Source organism: Lepisosteus oculatus, chromosome 24, assembly GCF_040954835.1.
Source record: "Lepisosteus oculatus isolate fLepOcu1 chromosome 24, fLepOcu1.hap2, whole genome shotgun sequence".
Taxonomy (NCBI): domain Eukaryota; kingdom Metazoa; phylum Chordata; class Actinopteri; order Semionotiformes; family Lepisosteidae; genus Lepisosteus; species Lepisosteus oculatus.
The window spans coordinates 8988976-9011085 of NC_090719.1; the positions used below are offsets into that span (position 1 = coordinate 8988976).

Consider the following 22110-nt stretch of genomic DNA (forward strand, 5'->3'; position numbering starts at 1 on the left):
GTATGCTACTACTCATGGATACTGCACTTAAATGTAAACAACCAAATGTTCTGATATTTTCATTTGAATTTAGTACTCGTCATATTTAGGTCCATCAGCTTTAACATGTTAGGTACAGTAATAAGAGTTTCCACTTGTGTTATTTATGAGCTTCTGTCTGCCAAGAATATTGTGCTAAATCACAATCAGGTCATAACATAATTAGGTTAACTGTCGTAAAAAACTGGATTCACAGTGCAAACACTATAAATTGAATACCAGACGCTTCCAGAAATAGGTCTTATCATTGTTTGCACCTCCTACATTCCCTGGCAGAGAAGTACCATAAATCTACACTGCCTGTTTAGTATCCTGACAATGTTTTCACTGTTCACACTGTAAATATTCCAGTCTAATATTCCAGAGCAACGTTGGCTTTTCAAAGAAGGGGTTAAAACAAAGGAGAAAAAAAATCCTACAGTATATACATCCCCATGCAGAATTCAGACACACAAAACATATTTTTACATGACAGCAGCTCATGTTGATGGAGTCACACTTCAAGTTTATGGTTTACTGAAAGCAAGGTTGTTTGTAGAGCAACTTGCGTCTCATTCACTGAAAGAATGAACGCTAAAAAAGCACAGACAGAAACCTTGAAGATGTTTAATTCCCTATGGCCTCAATATAATAATAATAATTGCTTACGCTTATATAGTGCTTTTCTAGACACTCCACTCAAAGTGCTTTACAGGTAATGAGGACTCCCCTCCACCACCACCAGTGTGTAGCATCCACCTGGATGATGTGACGGCAGCCATAGTGCGCCAGAATGCTCACCACACACCAGCTATCAGTGGGGAGGAGAGCAGAGTAATGAAGGAGGCCATGATTGGTAAGGGCCAATGGGAAATTTGGCCAGGATGCCAGGGTTACACCCCTACTCTTTTCGAGAAACACCCTGAGTTTTTTAATGACATCGGTTTTACGTTTCATCCAAAGGACAGTGCCTGTTTACAGTATAGTGTCCCCGTCACTATACTGGGGCATTAGGACCCAAATGGACCGCAGGGTGAGCGCCCCCCTGCTGGCCCCACTAACACCTCTTCCAGCAGCAACCTTAGTTTTTCCCAGGAGGTCTTCCTTCCAGGTACTGACCAGGCTCACACCTGCTGAGCTGCAGTGGGCTGCCAGTTGTGAGTTGCAGAGTGATATGGCTGCTGGCTAATATGGCAGCATGTCTTCACACATTCCCCTGTCAACAGCAGTTCAAGTAGGGAGCTGCGTCAGCAGGCGTAGGCTGCAAATGAACAAGTAAAGGTTTATTCCAGGCTGAGAGGAGAAGAAAAGAGAAGAAAAGTTGCGTTTCCTTTCTTCTCTTTTCTGTTGGCACAAACCTTAACTCGTTCCTTCCCCTGCCAATGTTCCTCATGTGTTGCTGTGTCATGAATGAGGCTGGCCAGCCGGCCTGATCCTGAAAAAGCCTACCGGCATTTTGATTTTATGGAATGACAGGAAGGATAAAAGTGTGTTGTGAGTTTTTGTAGCTTCATCAATACTTCCATATAGTTTAAAAAATTAATAATAATTATTATTACGATAACAATTCCTTATACTTATATAGCGCTTTTCTGGGTACTCCACTCAAAGTGCTTTACAGGTAATGGGGACTCCCCTCCACCACCACCAATGTGCAGCCCCCACAAACTGGTTGTGGTGGAGAGAAGTTCCACCAAGGCTTAGAGGGAGAATTTACTGTACCTACGGCCCCTATCAGTGTCTGAATACACAAAACAGTGGCATACTGTAGCAGCATGCTGGTGACCTCTACCATGGGCCACAGTGTGATTCCAGGCTAGGGTTCCTGTCTGTGGGGAGGAGACTTTTCTTCCCATTTCTCTGTGTTTCTTCCCACCTCCCAAAGACATTCAGGTGAGGGCTGATTTCATACTTGGGGATTTATTTCTAGATCGGTCAGTTCCACCTACGGGACTTTAGAGAAAGAGGAAACCGATGGACCTGATGGACGAAATGGCCTCTTCTCATCAGGGGCCTTTCCTGAACAACTATAGCCGTCTTAAAACCTCCCAGAAAAATAGCTAAATGGACAACAACCTACCATATACTTACTATTTAAAAAGGCAAATAAACGGATTAATCGCGTTTGTCTCATTTGATTCATATTATCATTGGACAATGCAAAGAAGTGAACTTTTCAAGAAAGGATTCTTCAACATCCTTTAGGAAAATGCCTTGTGGTAAAAACCACAACAACGGCTTAATTCCAAGCATGACGATGCCTACCTAAATGAAAACTTTACACATCTGGATTCAGCTATGTGCTAAACTCACTCGAAAAGTTCACTGACAGTCCTTTAAATTGATTCCAGTTCAAACACATCTGAAACAATCATCAACCAACTGATGGTCAAACAATAAGTTAGCTGTTTGTGCCTTGTTAATACAGTGAATTATTCTATGGAGCAGTTGATCTGAAGCATATATCCTTAACTTCAAAATTATATCAGATCCTTCCCACATCCTCCATTCTGAATACCAACGTCTTCCTTCTGGCAAATGTTTTAGGGTTCCCAAATGTAAGTCAAACAGATACAAACATTCCACTACCCATTAAAGCTATCAATGCAAACGGCAAGGATAAACACAATTTTTGACCTTTACAATCCACTTGTGTGCAATTTGTCTGGTAATGTGTTATAAATGTTACCTGTTGTTATGTGTTATACATGTGCAACAGAGTGATGTGAAATGTTTTTTTCCTTATATTTGCATTATATTTAAATGTACAGAAGTTCTATGTATCCACAAAAAAATTCCCTCAGGGGACAAAAAAATCAATCAGGGTAAACTACAAAAGTGTGAGGGAGAGAAGAAAAAGTTCAAGTGCACCTTTTGCAAAATGCAGAAATGCAAAAAGACAGCTATATGACTATTTTATCTATTATTAAAAACACAGTCATCTAAATTACCCCCATCACTGACTGAAGAGCACGGAAACAAGTTTATCTCCTGTGAAAGTGCACCCTTTGAAACTAAACCACACTAGTATTCTTCTGTTTACAAAGCCACGTGGCGCTCACACTGAATGTGAGGCCCTGAGGAACTGAAGGCACCAATATACACAGCAGCTGGTAGAGCTCAGCCACACACAGCTGTGCTTACAGACGCTCTGTGTTTAAATCAACAGGCGGATTAAGAGCTGTACAAATATAGACAGCCAGGAGTGGAAAGGCAGGTACACATCAGGGTCCCTCCTGAAGATACATGAAATGACTTAACTGATATATTTCACAACCACTACTTTCCAATGGGAATTAAATACGTACTAGAGTCCAGGGTATTTTTTACAACAGACATGGGTGTAAAGGTGACGAGAATAGTCTTTAAAAATATTCATAGTTCAAGGTCTTCAGAAACAGCAAACAACATCATCTCTGAAGATTGAGTTAAATAAAAACATCCAGTGCACGAAGTCCTAATCACATGCAGGACATTTGACGTACAGAATTTAAATTGCATTCAATGCCGTGCAAAAGTATTACGTTTTCCCATTTTGTGGCTTTAAAGTTGGCTTTCATGATTCTTTAAAGTTAATATCTGTAAAACACATATAAACTAGTCCACATTAGTCGAGTGGCGTCTTTCTGTGTAGAAAAATAGTGGTTCACGTGTTTTCTGAATAACGCCACCTGTCTCTGCAAGGTCTTTCAGTCAGGTAGGGAACTTCAAGCAAAGATTCAAACCATAAAGACAAAGGAGGTTTCAAACAAGCTCCAGGATATAGAAAAAATCTCTCTCCGAGAGAAAGAAAAAAAAATCACAGACAGTGAATATCCCTTGGAGCTTGGCTTCTTCGATCCTGAAGAAGTGGGAGTTGTGTCGTTCTAGGTCAGGATCCCTCCAAACTGAGCACCAGGAAAGGAGGGAAGATGGTCAGAGAAGTCACTGCGAGGTCAGCAGTCTCTTTGAAAAGTTCAGTGGCTGAGATGGGAGAAAATGTCTCAAAGCTAGCCTATATGACGGGGTGGCTAAAGATTAGGTAATATAAGATCACTTGATTAGCCATATACAATTTCTTGCAGTAGGAATTTGTCTTTTCACATACCCCAGCTTTCTCTCCATTAGACACACAAAAGGATACCATTATTGAAAAAAAAAAAACCCATCTCAACTCCTGCATGGAGTTTGTAATAAAACATTTAGTGTTTTTCTTAGTTACTTTCAATAAAGAGCAATCTCAAGGCACTTTACATAAATAAAACATATAGTATGTTTGGATGACACCAAGGTTCCACAGCCGAAACGTTCTGTTTCTTTTCTTCTTTTCAGCACGGAATAAACCTTTACTTGTTCCTTTACAGTTTAAAAATACAGTGAACAAAAAAAAATTCAATAAAACCCCATATAACTGTAAGCTTAAAAGACAGATTATGCATTGAAGGCCACTGAAAACAGGTACGTTATGAGGCGATTATCAGCAGCGTAACATTGCAAGCTGACACCTTATTTTCTTATAGCCTGGCCTACCAACATACAAAAACTTAAAAGGGAAAGGCCAAGGATTGAGCCCTGGGGTACACCAGAGAAGACAGGGTTAGGATCGGATTTAAAATCGCCAAAGCTAACAAATTGTCTGTCAGAAAAATAAGAGAGAAACAACAACATGGCCCTTAAACCTGTACAGCGCTCCAGTCGATTAACCAGAATGTTATAATTTACAGGATCAAAGGCTGCTTAAAAGGTCTAACAGTATGATAACTGTGGGAAAGCAAGCATCTGCAGCAATGAGAAGGTCATTAACAACTTTCACCTGGCAGTAAAAGGTGCCAAATAAATAAAGACTTTAAATATGTAACCAGTTAAGATGTTACTGCGCATTCCAGTAGTTTCGCTACAAACGGCAACTTTGAAACAGGCCTAAAAATGGAAACATCTGACTGATTCGGCAAGGCATTTTCCAGAGTTGGGCAATTTCAGCCACTTTCAGCTGTGGAGAAATTCATTAAGTGGACAGGAATACATGATTATTGCACAAATAACAGGGGATAATGCTCAGAAACACTTCTTAAACATATTCAAGCCATAGCACAAAAGAGACAGCAAAATTTGTGTTGTGGTCAGACATGACAAAACTGGAACATTTTGGTCTAAATGCAAAACGGTGCATCGAGTGCAGACAATGCAGCAAATAACCCTGCCAACACCATCCCTACGATCAAGCACAATGGCAGCGTTATTTCATCAGCAGAGACCGAGAAGCTTGTCGAGACAAAAGGGGAAAAAGGATGGAAGAGCAAAGTACAGGCCAATCCTCAAGGATAACCTGCTGAAGACCTACTGTAAAACCAGTCTAAATATTCAGCTTTCAGACCCAAAGCGACACTGGAGTGGCTCAAGAACAAGAAAACGAATGAAAGACTGACATGATCCCCAATCATCTTGAGAGTGTTTGAGGAGATCTGCCCAGAACAAGCACGAAGTATACCAGGCTAAGCTGACAGAGCCTTACCTGGAAAGATCTGCTACTATGTGCTGCCACAGGTGTTTCCACTAAAGATTGAGTTCATGGCTCTAAATACTTGTTCAACACACTTTTTAATGATTTTGACCCTCTGTAAGAACTCTGGAAGAAGTCCTGGGTGGATTCAAATGTTCTGCACGTACACAGTACGTATTGAAAACTCAAGGGCGCTTCTACTGAAATGAACTGAATTGAAATGAACCAAATACCACTCTGTCCAGACTACAGAAGCGGAATCGGGAACATTAGTGTCGAAAGACACGGTTTTACTGTTCGACTGCCTACTTTAAGTTATACAACGTCGATTCAGGTAACGGGGTGAACAGATTTGTTAAAAACAAGGCTGAGGGGCTCAAGTTTTCGCTGTGGAGCAGCGTGGCTGTAAGCACGAACTCGCGGGGAACTGTCACAGCCCTGCGCTTCTGAGAGCGCTGCAATCGTTTTTGCACCACCAGGGCTTCACAAGACAAAACGGGACTGTAAAGCCAACGAATATCGGACAAGACTGGCTGATCGGAGAATGTGCACAGTACCTTTCACGTCCCCGGCCAGCGCTTTCCAGGTCGGAGAGTACTGGATACAATGCCCGCACCACGACGAGTAGAATTCCACCAGCCAGGCTGTAGAGGAGTTGTGCAAGGTCTCCTTCAGACTGTCGCTGGCGAGGATGGTGAGGGGGTCCCCAGCCGAGTACAGCCGAGTGGCCTGGGCCCGACATAGGATACACGCACCCAGAAAGCTTATAACAGCGACGAGCCAAGCCGGTAAGCGAAGTGCGGAACAGCTGCCGGAGACACAAGTCGCCATGTCGCCTCTGACAGACAGGAACGAAACCGCGAAGGAGGCGGAGCTGGACGTGGGCGGCCTCAAACTCCCCAGGAAACGGCCATGGCAACGGCCTGCTTAGCAACGCAGGCGGCACGCAGGACGACGTGAACAGGCGAGCGACCGCACGCAACAGCGGCCAATGAGTTACGTCGCGGGAACGTCCAAATGAGATGATTAAAGCTAAAAACAGTGAAGGCGAGGGAATGATGTTGCATTTTCAAATGCTCAATTCCCGAGACAAGAAGATAGCAAAAGATCTTCACCCTTGTGTAAAACACAGCAAACTTTATTAAAAAAATATAATTTCATACATTCTCAAAATAGAAGTTACAGTGTACAGTCATACATTTAACAAAAAAGCAGAAAAGTGCACACGTAAAAGATTCTAAATGGTCAATAAATGTAATCTCTGAATAGGTAGCTAAAGTGATGTCTTAGGCTGAGAGTACAGTAAATCGATTAATTTTAAAATTGTATAAATTTTTTAACGTCTTGTTTTGCAGCCATCATGTATATTCATTCCAATTATTGGACAAACCGGCTTTCTGATAACTAACACACACACATATATATATATATTAATATATACGAGAAGATGGAGACAACCCGTTTTTAAAAAAAATGGTTCCACTGCAAAATTCACTTCAGTTTCACCTATGACGTGCATTTTTTATCATATCACTTTTTAGACACAGCAATCTCATTATAAACAGATATGAAAAAGAAACTGACGTAGGAGTAATTTCAATTGAACATAGTTATGGGGCTCAGAATTATTGCGAATTATTGGAGTCAGTGGACTACCCCTGACTCCAATACAGCTCACCAACTACAGTGTACACCGATGAGTGCTCTTGCTGACCCATTGCTGAATGCTACGCGGGTATTACAGTAGCTGCCGCTGTAGAGATGCATTATTGCTTTCACAGTTAAGGTATGTAGCCCCTTAACAGCTGTTACAGTGTCCCCATAATACAGTGCAGTCACACTAAATTAGCTCTACGTGAAATGAACACAGACTCGGTGTTACATAAGGAGATGGCCACGCTGTCTTGTTAAATCAAATCCCACATCCAGCTGTACCGAAAAACACATAGTTGTTACACATGCTTTTTAAATCACCAATTCTATAGTGTTTCAAAAACATAGCAGATTAGAAAATAGTATTGGAAAATAAGCACTCAAATGCATTATTTATATCTATATATTTATAGATCTAGATCTGTATCCAAGCTATTTTATATTCCTCTGCAGATCATTAAAATGTAAGGCCACAGACAATATCTAAATAGTCCATTTAAACCTTAACTGGGCTAATTCAATAACTTCCTTCAGATTATAAAATGTAAAGTGCCTTTCAAAGCATTCATACCCTTACACTTTTGTTTCACATTCTGTTGCTTTAAAGCTTTCAGTCATAACATTTTAAAGTAGCAATTAACTTGTTACAATATGCTATATATCCATCCTACTCCACATATTCAAAGCAAAGTAACAAAAGTAAAAGTAAATATGGAAGAAAAAAATAAAAATCAAGATTGCATAAGTATTTAAACCCTTTGCTTTGGTCAACCTAAATTAATGTAGGTGCACACAATTACTTTAATGAGTTTAATTAGTTGAGTGGCTTGTGTTTATGTGCAATAATAGAGGTTCACATGATTTCTTAATAAATGCACTTATATTTGTAGGGTTCCACTGTCAGGTTGTACATTTCAAGCAAAGATTCATTCAGAAAAAGACAGGAGTTTACAAAAAAACTCAGGGGTAAAGCTGTATAAACACAGATTAGGAGAAGGGTATAAAAACATCTGAAGGGATTTTACAGTATATATAATATTTCCTTTAGCATGGTGTAGTTATCATTATCATCAAGAAGGCACACAGACAGTGCTTAGATCAGACTGTCCATCGAACTGGAGAGCAGGGTAAGGAGGAATGTGGTTAGGGATGGCACCCTGAGAACTACAGCAATACAAGTTAGAGGAGAGAAGAGCACTCTTCTGATTTGCAAAATCTCTTGTTTTTATGTTCTAAACTTGCACCAAACCAATGTGCAACGCTGGTTGAGACTTGCCCAAAAAGATGTGAGGTTGTAATTGCTGCCAAAGGTCACATATTGAGCTCATGGGTCTGAATACTTATGCAATCAACATATTTCAGTACACATTTTGCCAGCATTGACTGCAACTCTGCCTACTCTTTAAAGTCTTCAGTGGGATTGCTCAGGTTTTAAATGAGCTGTTAAGTTGAAAAATATGTATGCATCATTTTGCTTAGTGAAGAAATAGTGCATACCTTGGTACAAACATATAAAATTAGCCTGAGGTGGCTATTATCATATGAACAATATAGATTGTCAAACAATTCAGGGAACAATTCAGAAACATGGAAGACTTGAAAGATGCTGTGAAATATTAGCAGGTATAGGGATAGGTCTTCATTTTACACTATTAATTGTTAAAGAATTATAGTATTCCTCTCACAAAAATAACCTGTAAAAATACAAACATAATTTTCACTCCCTGATATAATAAGCAATGCCTCTTTCTTACAATCTTCGCAGACAGCTAAATCTTCACATTTGTACCTTATTCAGTTGCCTTCTTTTCATTAAAAAATCCATTATAACATGTAAATGTTATTTATTTTAAAATCTGGTACATGATCGCAAGTCTCACAGGCAATCTGAAGTTGTGTCAATTTAAAATATCAAAATCTCCCACTCAGTAGGCAAACAAAGGCTAAGCCACCGGAACATATACATCAACACATGAGAAAAGTGTTTGTGTTTTCACTGACAGGACAGAAAGATGTGTTTATTCTGGTTGAAAGGGTTCTGGTGAGGTGACACCAAGGGGACCTGTGTAGATGTGGTCAAGTATGTGGATGGTATCCTGGAGGAGCGCGTCGAAGATTTCTTCCGTCAGTTTCATCTTCACACTGAGCTCGTCCGAGCTGTAGTCCAGCCACTCTGGCTCCTCCTCTCGCAGCTCCTGTATCTGGGGCAGCAGTCAGATGTGGGAGAAGTGAGGACAAGCATCCTTTTAATTTCTACCCCCCCTTCCTCTGAACAGTCCCCTGTGAATGGAACTCCCTCCTCCAGTCTCCCACATCATTTCAAACACACTCACTCAGTCGACCCAGGCTAAGAAAAAAATCAACCCCATATTCTCTGAAGACCTCAGCTCGGGAACAATCTTCCACTTCTATAACTGAAATCGTTTTGCACCACAGAAAGCAAACCCAAATGACAGAAAGGGGCTCAGTGTTTTCCAGCTGGAAGCAAAACTATACTCTTTTTTTCTCCTTACATCTGCTGGAAGATGGACAACTTCAAGTGCATTTGTCTGCCACTCAGTCTGCATTGAAATTCCATACATTTCTTTACAAAGCACAGAGAGGACTGTGTTATGCTTGTTATACAGTACAAACAGGAAGAATGCTAAATTAATTCACTGTAATTGAGGAAGCCTTTGAACATTAATTTCTGTCCTAGAAGGAGAAGCTTACATTAAAACAAACACCCAGTCTCGCTGCTGGACAAGCTCACTGAAGCAGTCTTTCACACTGCAGCACATTGTACACATGTTGCGAACCAGCTTTTCACCAGATATCCTGCCCTTTCCTGCTTACCAGAATGCAATCCACCATGTCCCTCTGTACCTTCCCATACGTGGAGCCTGTCTGCAAGAGCCTCTTCATCTGATGTTCACTACGCCCCAGGTTCAGCTGCCTCTGCACTTCACACTGGATGAAGCCCTGAGAGAGACGAGACAATTCCCCTATAATCCAAGAAATTGCTCAGATACTCCAGCTCTGGTCCACCTGTGATTCAAGCACACTGCAGAATGTTGCAATTAAGTAATAATTTGTAATATACTGTACAGGATCAACACAGCAATGAAGGTTGTGGTTTCATGGCATTGCTGCAGATGAATTAACTGGAAACCCATTGGTTGAGTTGCATTAATGCTTTATTGATTTTTGAAATAAAGGTGAGTTTCTTTTGCATTGTTCAGCAGTATCGAGACATTGTGGCATGTATTTGGTTCTAAGTTGTCTTAGCAGACAAAGAAAAGCATTTCAGAATGAGCTGCTGATCTCATGAAATAGTATTTACCTGCTGCCAGTGATGTTGATGGTACAAAACAAATGAAATATGTGTTTGAAAGCAAACATTCTGGGACGCATCACTATTTTACAACCACAATGTATGAGAATTTGGGATACTGAAAAATCTGCCAACACAGCTTGTCCTAGAATACTTAACTATAGTGTAGGTGCTCTAAAGAAAAAGAATAAGCTTCACAAGACACCTGATGGCTTGTTTGTTGTGTATGGAAAGACAGGTGTTTTTGTCTTTTAATTTATTTTATATAAACAAATAGTCTTGGCCTTCCAGTTCGCAAGATTTGACCCAGGAAATTGTATGACTGCTCTTCAATGATTTGATGGTAATCGACGATACAAACCTCAACCCTTTTCAGAAGGGAAGATACAAGATTAATACCCAGGCCAATTTTTACGCTTAATAACTGAATGTTCATCTCTAAGACATGGCTACTTGTAAAAGAATGGCTTTGTACTCACATGAAACTACTCAACCTCAACATAAGGCGGCAAAATACAATTTTTTGTCAATGTTTTAAATCACCTCCCGCTCAGCGTCACCATTATTTTTACACTGTTTTATTCTTAAATTCCTTGAATCCATCAAGTAGTGAATGATTTTCCCTTGAAGGCCTGAAGGATATTTTCCTGGCGGCACAGTGGTGCAGTAGTTAGCATTGGTGCCTCACAGCGCAGGGGCTCTGGGTTCAATTCCTGACCTGGGGTGTTGTCTGTGTGGAGTTTGTATATTCTACTTGTGTTTGAAGGGGTTTCCTCCCAAAGACATACTGGTAGGGTAAATGCCTTCTGGGAAAAACTGTGCGAGTGTGTGTGTGTGTTTGTGTGTGTATGCCCTGCGATAGACTGGTGTAGCGGAGCTAGTTTGGGCATGGTGACGTCATTGCCTGGGCTGAGGGAGAGAAGTCTCCTTTGGCTCACTCGGCTGGTTCCCTGTTGCGTTATGCCGGAGACCCGGGTTTACGCCCAGGTGTTGCGGGACGAGCCCGCGGGGTGGAGCGGCGAGGGCACGAGCCCACGCGGAACCGCGACAGTCACACTGGCGTCCTGTCCAAGGTGGACCCTGCCCTGTGCCTGATACTTGCCGGGTCCACTCCGACCCTGAAGTGGAAGAAGCGGATGGAAAATGGATGGAAGAGTTAATTTCCTTTAATATTACCTTGATATCCGAGAGAGAAGTCTTGGCGTACAGGACTGCCGAGAATGGAGAGCCTCCTTTCCCAGGAAATGGATAACTGGGTACCTGGTCACTTTTAAAGGCACTGTGGAATAAGTCCGAGGTGAGATCGAATATGACCTGAAAAGAGAGACTTGTTTATGGTCTTGTTGTACTGATCAGAGATGCCTGGGGAACTTCAATTTGGTATCTTCTGCATACTAGTTCAATCATCCTCCATAGAAGACGTAAAAGTGTTTCAGGTACTAGATTCACTCAAGACGAATAAATTCTCTGGGTCTGGTGGTATCTTACCAATTGTACTCAAGGAAATGAGGGACCATTCATTCAACTCTTCCAACAGTCGTTTAAGACAGGATTAGAGCCTAGGGACTGGAGAATTGCTAATATAGTGCCCTTTCATAAAAAGAGTGTGAAAACTGAACCACGTGATTATAGATTAAAAAAGATGACTTCTGAAAGTTAATGGAAATGATTATAAGAACTAAACTAGAGGATCACCCTATATGGAAATGTTATCCTAAGGAAATAGCTAGCAAGGATTTAAAAAAGGTACTGTAGGTCTTGCCTAACCAGCATGCTCGAGTTCTCTGAACAAGCAACAACAGTAATAAATACACATATGGCATAAGATATGGTGTATTTAGATTTTCGGAAGGCATTCGATCAAGTTCCCCATAAGAGATTAATTCTCAAATTGCAGGTGATGGGCATTCAAATTTGAGTTATGCAACTAGTGGAGTACCACAGGGATCTATACTACAACTATTACAGCTCTTAGATTATGTCAATGATCTATTTTCTAGAATAGTTAGTAAACTAGTCAAGTATGCAGATGATACCAAATTAGGAGGATTACCTGCCTGGGTAAGCACCGGGCAGATGATGTTTAATGTAGACAAGTGCTGGGTAGTACAGTAAAAGCAAACTATAAATACAAAATGGAAAATGCTCAGCTAGAAGAGGCTACATATAAAGAAGGTGTTTATGTTGACATGTTATTTACTAGACAATATGGGGAAGTGATTAAAAGGGTAAACAAAATGCTAGAACAGATAAGTTAAAAGCACAGAATTCAAATCAAGGGATGTTCTGTTAAAATTAAGGTTTGTAAGTCTTGGAAAGTGTGGGGCATTCATAATTGAAGCATACTGTACACTTAAAACCTACAGTATATCACATGGATTTATTTGGTTATATGTCTGTGAAATTGCTTTTCGTTGTCAGTCTCAAGGGGTAGCACACATACCTGTCTGTAGACTCTGCGGCTTTCCTCGTTCACCAGGTGGGGTGGCACTCTGCCCATGTCAGGCACTTGGTACTTCTTGAGTCCCGGACCCTCTCTGTGATTCCACAGCTGTTCCACAGCAGCCCCCACCAAACTGAGCACAATCTCAGGGCTGTGGGGTGGGACGCTACTCTCCAATACAGGCTCTGGAGATATCGCACAAGACCAGACGTCCCTGAAGCACAGCTGGTTTATTCTCTTCTGATTCTCCTCGATCTTACCAAGCACGATGCTCCCCTGGAGGGTGAATATACTTTGATTATTTTTGATCTACCTGTTTCTGAAGTTTACTCCTTCCAGTCAAAGTTTTATCTAATACAATGGTTGTTGGAGACAAGATACAGGTTCTTGTCTAAACCACATTCCCTAGAAAGTAATGGAGAATTACTTGCCATCCTCAGATATCTCATTTCTTAGAGGGAGGCAACTGGACATGGGTGGAATGAGTGTTTTTGAAGTGTGAAATCTTTGGAAGAGAATTCTGTGTTTGGAAATTAATAAGCACCGTAGCTGCCTGGATGGATGGAGAAGGATTTCAGAGAATAAGTGCAACTAGAGCTTGAAGAGAGCTAGGTTTTTTGTAGTTTTTTCTGTTAATAGCACTGTAAATAATAGAACACTATTTCTACCTCATGGCTGTGCTAGTGTGTCTGTTTAGCAAGACTCCCTTATAAAAGGATCACTATTAGGTCATTCTGGTCATGCCACAGTAAACAAAATCAATTTTACAGCATGCAAATGAAGGCCAGAAAGGTTAATCAATAAACCTTTTGACTTCTATTTGCCAGTCTTCTGCATTTTCCATTCTAGCCCTTGTTTTAGTATGTGAGAAAGGATACTCTTTACAGGAGAGTAAAGAATGCAAAAATCTTAAAATAAAGAGTATTTTAAGACTACACTGAATGTGTCATGTTTGGTGTTGCACAATTACCAATTGCAACATTTCTTATAACACATATAATACATATAGCTCAATGTGGAAAAAAATGGCTTTCATACTTACTGGATCTTTGCTGGATGGATTATCCTTCAGATTGTCACTGGTGTCTTGCATTTTCTTAATCTCCAGAGCATCTCTTACAGCCTCATTTACCAGATTCTCAGCAAGTCTGTCCACAAGAAGATCCAGATCACGACCATTGGTAGATTCCACATTCTTTGTATGCTGTGGCAAGAAGACAGCCAGTCCTCTTTCTGAGTCTCTCAACTTGGAAAGTCCCATCATTGGAATTTCATGACTGTCTGACTGGATGAGATTGGTATCAATCCAGTCATCACAGGGACCTTTATTACCACATCTTTCTGTTGGAGTTTTGGCTGAAAACAAGGAAGGGTCACAAACAGCTTTTGTGGTTTGATCAACATTATCCAGGCCTGGACCATGTTCTAGTGGGGAGTTGGACTGTGCAAATTCCTCCACTGCCCTGGCAGCTTCATAAATTACCTGCTGGAGGGGGTTTATCTCTATTAAACTGGATTTAGATACTGAGCATGTAGATGCCTCGTAGATAGACTCCTCTTCAATAAGGTCTGCAGACATCTGAAGATGTGTCTTCCTCATCTCCACCATATAAAGGCTATTACTATACATTTTTGGGGCTGTTGACCCATCCATACCATGGTATTGATTTCTGTCTGTATTTCCATCTGATGTTTTTTCAGACAATGTGGTACATTTACTCCTTTCTTGGTTTGATTTGAGATTCTTTGGTGGCTCATCATCTGAGAAGGGATCGTCATCTGCTTTGGTGTCCAAGTCACTGTCTTGTTCCCCAAGCGGATGTGAAATATCTTCAGCTCTGACCAGCACACCACAGTTCTTTGCACATTCAAAGTATTGGACACCTCTGAATGTCCCATTGTGGTGTCCATTTGGGCTGTCCAGGGCCACACCAGCCCAATAACCAGCTGAAAAACTGGTAGGACCCTTATATTTCAATACACCAGGCTTGGTGTGGCAAACTAACACTCGATGGCCAATTTCAAAGGAAGACAATGGGTCAGAGCTTTCATCACTGTCATCTTCTGCAGAAACAGAGACAAAAAGCTTAGATTTTTGGTCTTCATTGTTATTTTGCTCTTCACTTAATATCTTATTATTATTTAGAGAGGAGGATACTTCATCTTTGTCCAGCAGGAAGTGACCTTTTATTTTGGCAGAGTTCACTCTCATAGTCTCTCTCTCTGTTGACCCTGCAGTTTCTCCCACACAAGGGATAGCCTTTTTCTCACTAGCGTCACACACAACCACAGGCACGGACAGATCTTCTGAGAGAGAAGGTAAGTCTTCGCTCTTGATAGATCTGTCATCTTCAGTGGAGTTATTGCCCACTTGGAGCTGAACTATTTCTGCTGGAGGTGGAGGGAAATCATCTTCACTAGTCATTGTAATATTATCCGTAGAAGGAGGAGGTGTAAGAGAAGCTTCAGTGTACCAAAATTTAGGCGCTCCTGCTATGGATGGGAGTTCAGCACTCCCATATGAAAGAACCTCATCTACAGGGGACAATATTTCAGATAAAGTCTCCTCATAGGCTAAGACTTTTAAGGCTGTAAAAGCCTCGGCTTTCTGTGTGATATGCTTTTCTTTGTGTAGCATTTGCACCTCTAGGTTTGCAGAACAAAATTCTGGACAAGTTTCAAGGATTCCTGTTTTATTAGATTGTGAGGTGGTGTGTATTTTGGCTTTTGCATCATCTAAAACCTTTGAACTTTTTTGGTCTTCAGCAGCTAAAGACATCATACTTCCAAGTATTTTCTCTGGCAGGTGGTCCTTTTCTGTGGATTTCTGACCTTCACAACTCAGGGGGTAAGTCAACTTACCATAATTCTCTAAAGGTTCATCTCCAAAACCTCTGCTGTCTGCCTTTCCACTGTCAGCAGCAAGGGGCAGACTATCCTTGCTCAGGTTGTCTGTAGCAATTTCTTTAACTGGAGCTGTGATTTCAATAAGAGAGCTTTCAGTAGTATATGCGGGTTGATTAATAAGCTGGTACTCTCTCTCATTCTTTTCTACCTCAGTACAAGCCTGGAGGGACACAGATTGATTATTTTTCACTCCAGTATCATCTGAAGATGGTATCGTCTCAGGGTTGCTGTTAACTGTAAGCAAACATTTTGCTTGTTGGCCAATTTGAGCTTTGTACCACACTGAATCTTGTACTGCCCTGTTAATTAATGTGTGACTCTCTTTACAGCCTACAGGATATCTAGCAGAGAGCAATCGTGAACCAGTATTGACTGTATTCTGATATTCTGGGCTACCAAACTGCATTATTTCCCAATTACTGTTCTCCAAGTCCAAGGGAAGATCCTTCTCAATTTCTGGAGCTGAAACAGTTACATCAGAGATATTGACACGGACTGCAGATGCTCTCTGGAATTCTGGAAAAGAAAGATAGGAATTCTCACAGAAATGTTTTATAGGAAGTGATAAGTGATAAGCCTTCAAAGCTGCTGTAGAAGACGAGTCTTCCTCTTTTGAGGGCTCATTGTTATTGTCTTTTGTGAACCCGCAGTTTTCTGATCATCTGTCATAAAGAAAACAACATGTAGTAAGGACGTTTTCTTAAAACACATGGTCCATCTTAATATCTGAGTAGGTCCTGATGTCTAAATGCCCGGGTAAGTCTTTCAGTATATACGGGGTATTCATCTCAATACTCTGAACAGTTTTTGGCAAAGCATGTGCAAGTGATGTTATTGCATGGGCTTGTTGTACTGTAGTAATGCAAGACTACCAGAAAAAAAAAACATTTCATGATTATGGCACATTTATTTCATTTGAGAATCTTTTAAAGAGCCTCGTTACAGCAACTGCTGTTTAAAGTTTAAGATGGAAAGAAGACATCAATCAAGGCACAACCCTTTTCCTGCTGCAATGGAAAGTGTCCTTAAGGAGATACCGAAACATCTATTAATAGGCTTGTATTATTGAGGAGTTAGGGACAGACTTGCTGATATAGTACCTCCATCATTAACCTCTGCACACATAGACTATATCTAATTTTAAGTTTCCTACTGTACCCTTTCAGGTATTTTTTCCCCAACAGCATCAAGTAGGAAAATAATCTTATTGACCTATAGACATCTTTTCAATGTAGATACACTCGTACAAATAGTCACAATTTAGTATGTTTTGATTCATACTTTCAATCTCTAAAATATGAGTTAAACACTGGGGTTTGGAATTGTAGAAAAGCAGAGCATAAAGTATAAAGAGATGGACAGGAGATATTTTGAGACAGAAAATAATACAAATCCAGTATTAGAGACACAAAACAACGAAAACCTTTGTCCAATACTACAACAGTAAGCAAACTGTAAAAATTTGATTTAATAAGTTAGGAAATGATAGATGGTTAATAAAGAAAATGATTTAAAAAATTGATCAACATACTAGTAAATAATTCACATAGGTTTCTACAAAATAAGATGTCAATAACATGTCCCATAATTTCACATACTGTATCTGACACTGTGTTCTAAGGAGCTGGGTCCTTAAAACATTAAATCACTATAAACCAATTGTATTTTCACAGTTATACTGTACATAAAGAAACAGGGGATGTTATTTACTGTACATACTCCTAGCTTGCATATTTCTAACTCTTCTATGTATTGGAAGAAGTATATACCCCATGAAAGGCTGATTATTAAATTATAAATATAGGAACACAAACGTATGTGGATCCAGGTAAATAAATATGAAACACCAGGTCACCTTAACGGAACAATTTGAAATTGGATAGATGTAAGTACTGGCATGCTGTGGGGATCTGCTTTGTTTTGTTGCTCTATATTAACAATCTACATTCTGATAAAGCTAGAATGGTAGTTAATTTTGCTTGTAACAAAAATAGAGGGAGTGGCAAAGAAATTGAAGCAAGAAATAAAGTACAAAATCAAATGAAAAATTAAAGATTAATTATTATTAACATTAATAAATACTAAGTGATCTGCACTAATAATATGAACATGTATTGTACTGTACAGTACATATCACATGTTTGATCCAGAGATACAGGTAGCTATACATGAAAAGATTCTGGGTGTTTATATAGATGCTTCTATGGTCTCATCAAGACAATGCAGAGAAGCAATAAGAAAGGTTATTGTCATAGAAATTCAAAATTTTAAAAAAATGTGGAATTTTATTTTTTAAATAATAACAATATACTGTACTAGTGAAACCTCATTTAGAATACTGTTTCAATATTACTGATCTTAGGATGATGATATTTCAACCTGTTGTAGAAAAAAAGAACAATTTCCAACCTTAGTGAGAGGACAGCAGGTTCAGGCAAGAAGGCTTAATAGTTCAGCTCTGGCCTGAACTATTACATTTCCCACAAAGCTGAGGGAAATGTCCTGCCACCCCTAGTGTTCTAACAAATTCCTGAAAGACAAAGGTCAGATGATAATTTAAAAACCAGGAAGCTGAGGCTTCCAGAAGAAAGAGAAGATTAGAAAGAGAAGAAAAGGATTCTGTGGAGGACTGGGAGTTTGTGTAGTCTGAGCTTTGAGGTTTCATTCTGAGAGTTTGCTTTGAAGCTGGTAAGCAGCTCAGCTGCTCAAGTAATGACAGAGAGGCAGAGAAGGATGATGTCTAGGCAGAATCTGAAAGAAGAGCTTAAGCTTTTGTTTTCTTTGTTGGTTTGCTATGTTTTCTCGCAAAATAAATAAATGTAGCACTCGTAATGTGAGTTACAGGTGCCTTTTGTGTCTGTTTTCCTGAGACCCGTCTATTAAACCATAGCAAGATGACATCTTGGGAGAAAATTGAGTTTAAGCTGCAATAACCATAACTTTCCTCAACAATGATCCACAAAGGGATTCACAGCAAACATCAATATAGTTACACAACCTTTCCCAGAAACAAAAATAACAAAATTAAATACAGATAGGACAGGATTTCAGAATAAACAAGTGGAAGTAAAATTGAGCACTATTAATACAAATGAATGATTCAGATCATGACACACTCCCCTACCTCACGATACAGTTCAGGCAGTGGCCCTACTAAAAAGCCACATCAGAGCGTGTGTGAAACATAAAATCAACAGATATGGCTTTCCAGCAAGACAGTCCAGATCACACGGCAAAGTACAAACACAAATCTAACAATAAATTCACAAAAATAAACAAGATGAATGAATTTTTTTTTAGTCTCACCACACTAACATGTTTTAATATAGTCAAGGGAGTGAGAACATGCAGGTCACACAACCCCTGTGTGCCTCACATTTAAATATAAAATCTAACAGAAAAGGCCTCTTTTATGTCTCATTAGGCATGAGAAGTTATGTTTATAATAATAATCATTATCTCCCATCTTTACAACTACCTATTGTACAGAGGTTTCTGCACTCCAGACATTTTTTTGATAGCATGTAAAACTGATCAAGAGCTTAAAATGACATTTTAAACTGTAAAGCAACAGTTTCACACATGGATCCCAGTGCTTACTGTGACAGTGACATTTTCTAAAGGGCAGGGAGAAGTCCGTTTTATTTATATCACTTGACTGTATAGTGTGTCTAGTTGCTGAAGGGAAGCATGAGTCAGCAGCCTCATCTAACAGATCTGGTGACTCAGCAGGAGTGCTGGCACTAGGGCTTGAAAAACCTGCACATCCCGTTAATATTAAAGCAGATCTGTAAAGCACAGGGCAAGGCTAAGAGTAAAGAATAAATATAGCTCCATGAAACAAAATCTGTAAGCAATTTATGATACACAAAACCCCATTTCATGAAAAATTATAATTAAAGAATATTACAAAGCTAAAAAAGCAAACTCAAAATATAAAATATGCACTTTGTTTTCCTAAAAAGCCAGGTTAGATTTAAAAGCATACAATGTGACTTAGTCTCTGACTTCCCTTGGGATGGTGTTCCAGAGCTTTGGACCACAGCAACACAAGGTCATCACCCACAAAGTGTCGATAACAGGGAAGTCAGAATAAACCAGGATCAGTCAAGTGAAGGTCACAAGTAGAGGTGTAAACAGCTAACATATTAGCAACATACCAAGAACCCATACAACAAATATACATGTTGTATGAATCTAAGCAAAAGCATCTTATTTAAAATTAACATAAAACCCATTAGGAAGTCAATATAAAGTGTAGTAGTGATGACCTTAAGTCCTTAAGTCAGGATTCTGAACATGAGGCTCAAAACTAATTAGGGATCATCAAAATGGAAGATCACCCCACTTTCTTCATTTTGGATTGAAACATGAGCATGGAGCATCAGTAGATTACAGCAACTGGTTTATTAACTCAGTGGAAGAAACTTATAACATGCCTATTATTAAAACACAAAGTATTTTGAGTATTTATATTCTATTAAAAGTGTAATCAAGAAGTACTAGTACAACAAACTCAATTTCTGGTTTACTGTGGACTTAAATTTAAATATCAACTCCATGGAAATTATCAATCTTACTGTAGCATTCCACTCTCCCCTGGAGTTATAGACTGTGCCTCTACACACAGTTGTCACTAATCCATCCATCTCCGGGACTTCCAAATGTTCCTCGGGGATGAGGAATCGGAGGGAGGGGCTAAGTAGCATTCCTCTTCCCCCTGGAGATGTGGATTGTACTCTTGCCCCATGGCTTTGAACAGCAGCCTCCCCTCGCCTACTGTACTCTATAAAAGGGGGTCCCATGAGCACTCACTCTCTTTCAGAGTGAGAGCTGGAGAGCTGTGGGAAACTGCATTCCCGTTTTGTCCACACCTACAGTATCTCTCTCTCCTTATCTCCTCTTGGTAAATGGAACCAAGAAGGGCAATACACACCTATCTTTGTGAAACTGCCTAACTGCCTTCTGCCTGTCCTCTGTCACCCTCCTCTCTATCAAACTGGGTTGCGGCCGAACTGAAACAATGCCATGATGTTTTTGGGCAGTAGGAAGCAAATAAATGCTATGTAGCAAAGGCCCCAGTAATGAGCCTTGGGGAACACCAGATGTAATCAACTCAATCTCGGAAACACCAACCGAAACATAATGTCTTAATGCTATGTAATTGTTTGAAAACCACAATGAAAGGCTTAAAAAAGTTAATTTTAAACAAGATAGTGATATGTTTATGTGTTAAGGGTTTATGCTGAAACATACTATTCCAGGATAAAGTTAAAAGTGTAGATTTTAAATTAATGTACTAAACGTCATGGCTCAAGGCCTTACTTGTGCATTTACAATATAGTAGTGTGTACAATTTTAAGACAGGAAACTGCTACTGTTTCAATAATTCAGAAAAAATGAATCAAATATAGATTTTATGCTACATTCACTTCTTTACCCAAAGTGTTGTAAGAGTATGGATAAAGAACCAAGCATGTTGTTCTGGGTTCTTTCAAGAAATTAATAAACTACTGTAGCTACTAACAACCAAAGAGGCCACTTGATCCATTTTACCTCTTGTTTATAAGTTTTCCTATGTCTTTATGGTACCAGTGAAATGGTTGAGAAACTACACTTCTTCAAGAACTGGCTAAACAAAAGTTTTGAATCATTTGGCTCCTAAACTACCAAATGAGTACAATGGCCTGTCTTTCATGTGGTCCTACAACTAAAAGCAACTGTTCTCTAGAAACGAATAAAATAAAAAACATGAATATTATTGGCAGCATTTGGTAAAAAATATATATTTTATTAAATTAATTATTAGAATCCCCAGAAAACTGTCATGAAAAATCAAGACTAGTGGTTACTAGCTTACTATGGAGAATACGGTAAGATATTAGCTAATAAAACCACTTTACACATAAAGCTGCAAGTAACGGAGACTGTTTTCAACATTCAGAATACTGCGAATACATACAAGAGCTGCTCCAGTGGTTCTGGTTGTAAAGTAACTCAACATAACACATGTTCCAACCTACCTTGTTCAGGGCTGCACTTGGTCGATGACTCAGGGCTCTTGTCAGTGTTCTGTCTGTTTCTATCCTGCATTTCAGAGACGCTTTGTTCCAGTTCTGAAGTCTGACATTCGTGATGCAAACTGGTGAAATCAGCCTCTGCCCCTTCCAACGTCATTCCTCTGACCCGGATCTCAGGGACAGTTCTCTTCCTCTTCCAGCTCCACATCTCTTGTAAGGGAAGGAGTCCTTTTAGGTGCCTTTCTGTCTCTGTCAAACATCTGAAGAAACCAGCAAA

General features: G+C 39.8%; 2 protein-coding genes across 2 annotated transcripts in view; both read right to left on the bottom strand.

The window, feature by feature from the left end:
* qsox2 (quiescin Q6 sulfhydryl oxidase 2) overlaps positions 1–6421 on the bottom strand; it is a 37608-nt gene extending 31187 nt beyond the window's left edge. Inside the window, exon 1 of the mRNA XM_015366966.2 lies at positions 6055–6421. Coding sequence (XP_015222452.2) covers positions 6055–6328 — 274 coding nt within the window. The 5' untranslated portion in view covers positions 6329–6421. The remainder of the gene's footprint in view (positions 1–6054) is intronic.
* A 246-nt stretch (positions 6422–6667) lies between these two features.
* Positions 6668–22110, bottom strand: part of LOC107079851 (centrosome-associated protein 350) — a 49153-nt gene continuing 33710 nt past the window's right edge. Inside the window, exons 11-16 of the mRNA XM_069183405.1 lie at positions 21837–22093; positions 13949–16329; positions 12907–13182; positions 11640–11777; positions 9986–10111; positions 6668–9351 (exon numbers count right to left, since the gene is read on the bottom strand). Of these exons, the coding sequence (XP_069039506.1) occupies positions 9169–9351; positions 9986–10111; positions 11640–11777; positions 12907–13182; positions 13949–16329; positions 21837–22093 (3361 nt within the window). The 3' untranslated portion in view covers positions 6668–9168. The remainder of the gene's footprint in view (positions 9352–9985; positions 10112–11639; positions 11778–12906; positions 13183–13948; positions 16330–21836; positions 22094–22110) is intronic.